The following is a 7,922-nucleotide window of genomic DNA, read 5'->3' as shown; positions in this document are numbered from 1 at the left end:
ACATGTTCTGTGTTCCTCTGGTCTCAGTTCCCTTTCCAAGTCTTAGTCACAGTAGTTTGCAGCATGGTATTTAGACAAGTTGGAGAGACCAGAATCAAATAATGGTAACAGCCTTCTCTGGTGAAGCCCTCCTCTCAGAAACAGGATTGGGAGAAGCAGATGGTGAATGTCACATTGGATCAGCCGTGATGGATGGGTAACATGGAAGAGTCTCAATGGACCCTGTGTTGTCCACACTGGGCATCGGGCAGTGACGCAGATCTGACTTAGGCTGCTCTAGTGAGTAGCAACTACTGAATGCTGCTATTGTTTTGATGAAAAGAGCCCTGTGGATTGTTTTTGATCTGCATATTAACAAAGAAGAGAAAGACAGCCAAGTTATTTCTTCGAAGCAGCAAGAAAGACATTTTTCCTTGAAAATGTGCATGATACATCTCTATTGGAGAACACACACACACGCACACAGACAAAACAAACAAAAAACAAATGAAAAGTCTTTTCAACCAGAACGTGTGGTTTGCTTTCTTTTATTCCTTAGTATACATGAATACGTGAAAATGCACAACACTCAGACGTGCAGCCTGATCAAGTGATAATCTCTTATAATGTGCCTCTATTTAAAGCAACAAACAGATGGAAGGTTTATGAGCAAGGCTTGTAAAAGTAAAAGCAAATGATTATAATAGTTGTACTTTTAATAGGATTCCCTACAATCTAAAACATTATTCCCCAAGGAACAAATTGTTCTATAAAATAACATTACTTAGGAAAGACACAGTCCGCCCTGACTTTGCTGAAGCAACAGACTCCATGATGGTTTTTGATTGCAGGAGGCTCTCAAATCGAATCAGCGTCCTGGGAGAAAGAACACGGGGACACCACGATTCCCAAAGAAAAAAGTTCAGTAGAAAAGGGAGAAAGATCCAAGGGGAGAAAAGGGATATAAAATATGTATAAACTTTGAATTTCTTACTTTCTAATTCTCTACTTAGAAAAAAAAAGTTTGGGGACATTCCTATGAATTTAAGATAAGCATGCAACATTGCTTCCTCCACTTCCAATGCAGACCCAAGTCCAACTTCAGCACAGCAAATCTTGCTTAACAAACGATGGAATTGTAAGCAACCCAACACTAATTCATTATCATTATCTCTTTTTAAGAGAAACCAAACTCACTATAATTCTATCATTAAGATAAATATACCGTAGTGATGGCCTTTACGTAAATTATAATTAAAGCTAATCTTAATTAAAGTTATTACACCATTTTGGGAGAAAATAAACAACCCAAAGACAGGGAAACAATGTGGTCAATAACTCACTCCAAAAATATTTTTTGCCTCCAAAGCTCGCATTGAAGGAGACATTCCTGCGTATGATACAAATGATTCTGACATTAAGAAAAGTAAACAAGTAAGAAAAATAAAGATGGAAAAATTCTGTGGTCAGTTCACAAGTGCTTTTTTATTGTTCAAGGCAGGGTTAAAGCCTTTTATAAAGACAAGGATATATGTGCTGCTAGATTGGATATGACATTGGCCTAGTCTAGTTGCCCTTGCACAGAACTCGGGCTGCCGGTAACATGCCATGGACAAAACACGTGTCGATGCTTCTAAACAAAAATGAGGGCGGGACCTAATGCAGCTAATTTAAATCATTATTCCAATGTTATTTTGTAGATCGAATAGAAAAAAAAGGTACTGAAGTCTGGTTATTAATGGATTTGAGAGACAAGGGCAAACATTCGATATCCTCTATTAGATTTTGAGGATTTTAATCTAAGTAACAGGTTACATAAGCTACAAGAGGGACTGTTGCCACCCTCGATGCAAGTCATTCACGGACTGTGTCGACTCAGTAGCCATGTTAATGGGCTAGAACTGAGAAAGTAGATTCTTCTTGAGTATTTCAGGGATTCTGACCTCTCAGAGTTTTACGATAGCAATACTCTAGTCATTTGGTACCTATAACTTGGAAGGATTCTCTTTCTGATTTTGCCGTCCTCAAAGTAACCTAATACTGAGAGATCCAGGACAATGAACACTTGATATAAACAGAAGCAAAAATAAATGCTGTAGTGTTAAGAGGAACCATCCTTTCAGATATCTTCTAGAACGATTTTACTGGTGTACCAATATATTAAATGACATTATAGCCACCCAACCAGTATGATAATGCTTGTTTTCCTTGTAACATTAGTGCTGAAATATCATCAAAGATGCACAAGACCATCTCACAAACTATGAATTTCATTTTTGAGAGGTCCTGAGAAAGATAGCAAATTCAAAGGGTTTGTGCTTTCTGTTAAAAACTGTTTGATCTGGTGGGTGTTTTCTATAATTGTCCCTTTCTTTCTAACTTCTGACCCACTACTCTATCTTTTATCAACTCATTACCTTTAAATAGTACCCAAAGGAACAAGCCAGCTCCAAACACAAATATAGCCATAGACATGGCTGGAAGTGTGTGTGGTTAAAAATGAATGAGTGAATGAATGAATGAATGAATGAATGAATAATTAAATAAATAGAAGTTCCTGGTGCAACCAGAACCTGGTGCTGGGAAAGATGTCTGACACTGTCTAGTATTCAGGGCAAGAAGTGGATTTAGAAATGAACACAGAGATTTACGAAGGCTATTTGTTCCAATTCAGAAATTGTAACGACATGAAGCCAGCCATAAACCTATGGCCTGGCTGGGAACATATACCTTCTGCTCTCTGAAAATCTGCAAACTAAAATGCATTGCTTGTGATAAAGATGCTAAAGGATGGGGGCAGGAGGTTACACAGAATATAAGAAATTAAGATTTAAGAGGAATAAAAGAGCATGGGCTTCATCTAAACTACAATTATTTCTCTAAAAATAAACCCACAGCACAATGGTATCAAAGAGATCTCTACTCAATAGGCAAGCTAAGGACATAGTCTCTCTCACTGGGCTATAGCCACTGAGCGTGCTCAGAGAGGCCCCAGGTGTGACCTCTGCTCCCCTGTGAGCAGTGGAGGGGCCAGGCAATCTATCATGGTGTTCATCTTGTCAGCCCTGGTGCTTTGCCGCTGCTGTCTGTCACCTTGGTGGATGAGACCTGCTTAAGGGCAATCATGTCAATCTCTATGTGACCACTCAGTCTAAGGCAGAAAGATGATGTTGACAGGCAAAGTCAACAGAAGGTACCAAAAGCTAAAGTCATAGCCTTCCCACAGGGATGCAATGCAGGCCATTTTTTTTTCTTTAGCTTTTCTTTATTTTCACTTTCTCTTTTTCTTTTATTCTCATGACAGAGGTTAAGGCATACAGAACTTGCCTTCAGAGCTGATCATCTCGGATAAACCTGTTGCCCTCTGAGTTTTTCCCATAGTAAACATAGCGACATTTCCCCAGGACACCTGAAAAATAAAAGGAAACACATCATTACGAACCACAATTATAGCAAGGACCAATTGGTTCTGTAAAGCAGAAACATAACACAAGCTTAAAACCAATGGGTGGCAGCAAATGAATTAAGTCTCAGAGAGAGAGACCCTACTTTCTTGTCCTCAGATTTGATATTCAAATAAAATGTCACCAGAGCACAGGCTCCTAGGAATAATATGGTTCCTGCATGATGTCTCTTCATATTCCAGAGACTTTTCTAGTTTGGCCAATTACTCCTCAAAATAAAGCCTAACCTTCTCCTTTCTCCAGGTCCCCTTAGCAATTTCTAAAAATAGAAAATTAAGAGTTTTAACATGGCCCCAGCTCAAGCAAATAATGTGGAACAGTCTTCCCAGAATGTGAATATTTCCAAGTCCTTTATCATGAACCACTTTGTTAACTTCCAGAAAGAACCTTTCAAATCCCAAGAGGCATCAGGCACATAACGGATGATTAAGGAGAGCGGTGGTGTTGACAAAATGCCACATGGAAAGTAACAAGAGTCTCCAACATTAAATGGCTTTTTCTCATAGGCATCCTGAACTGTATTCTCAGGTTGGAATGCATTTAATTTTCATCTTCAGTTTTATTTTAACTTATTATGTGGCTTCCTATACAGCTTTCTTCTCATTCAAGAGAATTATAGGAGGACTTACTTATGAAAAATGCCCCTAGAATTGGGTCAAATCTTTTAATCAACTCAATATTTATTCTAAATATCTATACGAAGTCACCTGCCATAGTTATTATGAAAGCTTTGTGGGATTATTAAGGAAAAATAAGTTGTAAGACAATATTCAAAATAAAAATTTGATTTTTACAACATTGTATTTTCTTCTACTTTTAGAAAAGCTAAAATTCAGCTTCACAGAGTTGTCTTATTAATAGCACTTGAGTCTCTGATGCATGCATAACCGGGAAAAAAAAACGAGAAACTAGATGTCCACAAAACATTAATCTATGAGCCTCAAATCTGCCTATAAAGAGAGCTATCTATATGGAGGATTTTTTTCCCCCCATCAGTTTGATAGTAGGAAACCAATAATCACCAACTATTTTTCATCTGGGATAAATTAGCACTTGAAATAATCCAGGTTCTTCACATCAGAAGTTCTAAGTAGTAAATATTTTTGTGATTGTACAAGAGATATTTCTCCACCGCAGAACTTTAAGCCTTATTCTTAAATAAAGACTACACGTGACTCTTAGAAACTTTTAAGGACAGGGTAGATGCTCCTTGGTTTGGATGGCATAGGAGGAAGCTGGGGATTGCTGGGGTTACAGACTCTCCAAGAATTAGCAATAGGGAGAGGATGACATTGTTCCACAGACTCTAACTGGTCTTGGGCATGCCCTCATTACTTCTCTTTTCTGCCGTGCTCCTATGAGCAAGTTTGCTGTGGACCAGACTTCTCCCTTGGCTATGCTTTCTCCTTGGCCACCCATCCTCAATTACTGTTTTTGAGTTTTGGTCTGGTGCCTGGAAACACTGAGTTTGGATGGAACCTCCCTGAGACCTTTCTTCAGACTAAAATGATTCTTCTGGCTGTTGGCAGTGAGCTGTTCCCTTTTTGTGCTGAATTATGTAGCACCTGGGGTTGGACTAATATTGTCACCAATGCCAGAACCGTTCTGTGGGCTTGGCTCTCCAGGATCTGGTCCAACAACCATATCTCCTACAGGTCTGGTTGGGAGTGCTTAGAGGTTTCTGAAAATCTATAAGATGCTTCCTCAAACATAATTGATTCAAATACAACTTCAAGAAACAGAGAATGAAGCAGGGGGATGTTAATTTCTTTCTACAGTACCAAGACTACATGAATTTTTATAAAAAGGAATGGAAAGGGCTGTCACATATCATAAAGAACAGCCTTTCTCTTAAGTGAAAGAATGAAAGTCAGACACGCACACACACCACCCACCAGTGGGTACATTCATTCTCTGCTATAAACTTCCCAGTACATTCAAGACTGAATTTCTTTTCTCTACCTGTTCTCCATGATAAACATCATCTCCATATCTTGCCTAAATGTAACCTGGACATAGGCTGGAAATATTCTGGAAATAGGCCGTATATCCTGGAACATGGGCCCTAACAAGAAAGAAGTGAAGTGTCTGAGCCACGTTCCCCAGGCCTTCTTTCTGGTCGGCATTGATAAAAGTCTGTTTTAAAGCCTGCCCTGTTCCTTTAGGCCTGGAAGCAAGACTCTTTATAGATATCCTGGTGAGAGAGCGCTGTTTGATGAATGCAGGAGACTGCAGTGAGGTGTCAGAGCTTGGGAAATGAGGCAAGGACATGAGGTATTAATATTGTCAATGATCTCTTGATGGGAAAACGGATACCACACTCACCGTCAGATTTAAATAGACATCAAGTACATTAATGACAAAAGGGCAGACTTCAAACAAAGGGTCTGTGTAGTGGGGAGCAGAGCTAGTCTCTGCGCTGGCAATAACCTGATCTGAAAAGACACTGTCAGGGCTTGAGACAGGCCCAGGATTGTGTGTGGTGACAGAAAACAGAGATGCTGACAGAGATACCAGTGCCATATTATGCCAAGGATATTCTAATGCTGTCTCCTGCTCTAACGAAAGCTGACATCACTCCATATCACTTAGGGTCTTCTCCGCCTGCCCCTGCAGAAAATTTCTCCCTAAACATCATAACAAAACTCGCTGTCGTTATAAAGTTCCTGGCAGCCCTGTCCTGTCAGAGCGCTGGGGTCAAGAGACCTAAGGATAACCTCAGTCAAGCTAAATTTGGACTTTGCAGGAGGACCCACTCAGCCCACCCCGCCCTGATATCTTGGCTACTTGAGGTGATTAGAGTGCCAACGTGTGAGGAGCTGTCTCCTTGAATAAAATCCTTAAAGGGAAGGCACTCAGTCTGAGGGCTGCTCCAGAACTGCACGGAGATGGCCTGGCAGCCCCAAATGAAATCCAGCTGCTGGTGCTCCTCTGGGGAGAAAGGTGGTCTGGCTACCAATGGTTAAAATCAGGCTGAAATTTTTAAACCTGAACTGCCTGCAATTGCATAAATTCAGCAAATGTTGCCTCTGTTGAGACTCTCACCCAAGCTGAGCTCACAGTTGGGAAATGATAATCCCCCAAATGGAACTTTTATGCTCAATAAACAAACAAACAAATAACATTAATAAGAAGGGGAGTGGAGGAGTACAGTCCCATGTGCGGCCACAGCACTTTATTTATCACAGAGGTTATTTGTGAAATCATAGGATCTGCTCATAAATTGAGGTGGTGGTATGTTTCTCTTTCTCTTGCTCTCCCCATGGCCCTCCTTCTCCGGTGAGTACAACTGCCATAAACTGTGAAAATTACGGAGGGAACAGTCTGCTTGCAAAGAACATTTTGATGGGGAGGCACTCAGGGACTGGAATTTGGGAACCCGCTGGTTTTGACTCAGTAGGTGGCGGTTTCCATGTATATCTGCAATGCATTCATTTGTTTGTATCTCCTAGAACTATAATGTCTTGGGACTGGAGGGGGAACAACACATTTAATGGCATACGTAGTGTTTTTAATTAAAATATCTGGCTTTGGCCATAATAAGTGAAACAGGCTTGCAGTGCATCAAGACAACGTGTAGCTGTCTGTACGCAGTTTCTTTTAGCCACCCCCCCCCCAAATGACAGCATGTTATCCCCCTGGGAAATCCTTTCCTGCCAAATGAGACTCCTAATTTTTCTTAAGTAGCCAGCTCTGCCATCACCATAAGTTCTTAAAACTATAATTATGAAAAAAAAAATGCATTGGGAAGAAACTATTTTAAAGAGGTCCTTTATCTTTTAAATGTTTCCCCCCTCTGGAATGGATATTCAAATTATGCAGGTTAAGTTACAACCTTGGGGCTGCCTGAGGGTGTGGGAATCAGCCTCTTTTTTGGATGCAAGGCTCTGATCACAGGGATGCTGTTAGAGACTCCATTAGGAGAGAAGAAAACTCTCTGTGTTTAAACCCAGCTCTGCCCCTAACAGTTTATGACCATGTTTGTGTCACTTTTCCTCACAAGGCTGGTCTCCCCATTTGTAAAATAAGGGCAAGGGGCCAGATAATCTCAGAGGTTCTTCTTAGTTCTGAAATAGATAAATTAGTATTTTCAAATGTCTCCCTTATGAAGATGAGGATGTCGGGTCCAATGTTGCCTGATGTAGCAGGCAGATCCAATGGTCAGTTAATCAAAAATTTGATTTGGACTAAGCTTTTGAAACCCATCCAGCTCATTCCCATAATATATAGAAGGGGAGCTCTGTTGGACCTCATAACCCCCAAGGAAAGAATTTCCACTAACTTCTCTGTAACCTGTGTTTCATACTCATCTGGAAAGTGCTCACCATTAACTAGCCTATGTCCTACTAGCTTTGATTTCAATCTCATAACTATATTCAACAGAACTAAAGACTAAATATCAGAGTAGGAGGTCTACCATTTGTATTTTAGTTGTGAAAAAATATAGATTTTACTTATACCAATACGAACTTATTGGAT

The 7,922-nt window shown here is 40.2% G+C and overlaps 1 protein-coding gene across 6 annotated transcripts in view; it reads right to left on the bottom strand.

Annotated features, from left to right (window-relative positions):
* Positions 1 to 511: 511 nt before the first annotated feature.
* The window catches only part of LRMDA (leucine rich melanocyte differentiation associated), a 993,794-nt gene continuing 986,383 nt past the window's right edge, over positions 512 to 7,922 (bottom strand). For all 6 annotated transcript variants that reach the window (XM_039872178.1, XM_039872182.1, XM_039872179.1 and 3 more), the window contains one exon: positions 512 to 3,388. In XM_039872178.1, the coding sequence (XP_039728112.1) occupies positions 3,309 to 3,388 (80 nt within the window). In that variant the 3' untranslated portion in view covers positions 512 to 3,308. The remainder of the gene's footprint in view (positions 3,389 to 7,922) is intronic.

The sequence above is a fragment of the Pteropus medius genome, unplaced genomic scaffold, assembly GCF_902729225.1.
Source record: "Pteropus medius unplaced genomic scaffold, Ma_sr-lr_union100, whole genome shotgun sequence".
Lineage (NCBI taxonomy): Eukaryota > Metazoa > Chordata > Mammalia > Chiroptera > Pteropodidae > Pteropus > Pteropus medius.
This window is presented reverse-complemented; position numbering and strand designations above follow the sequence as displayed.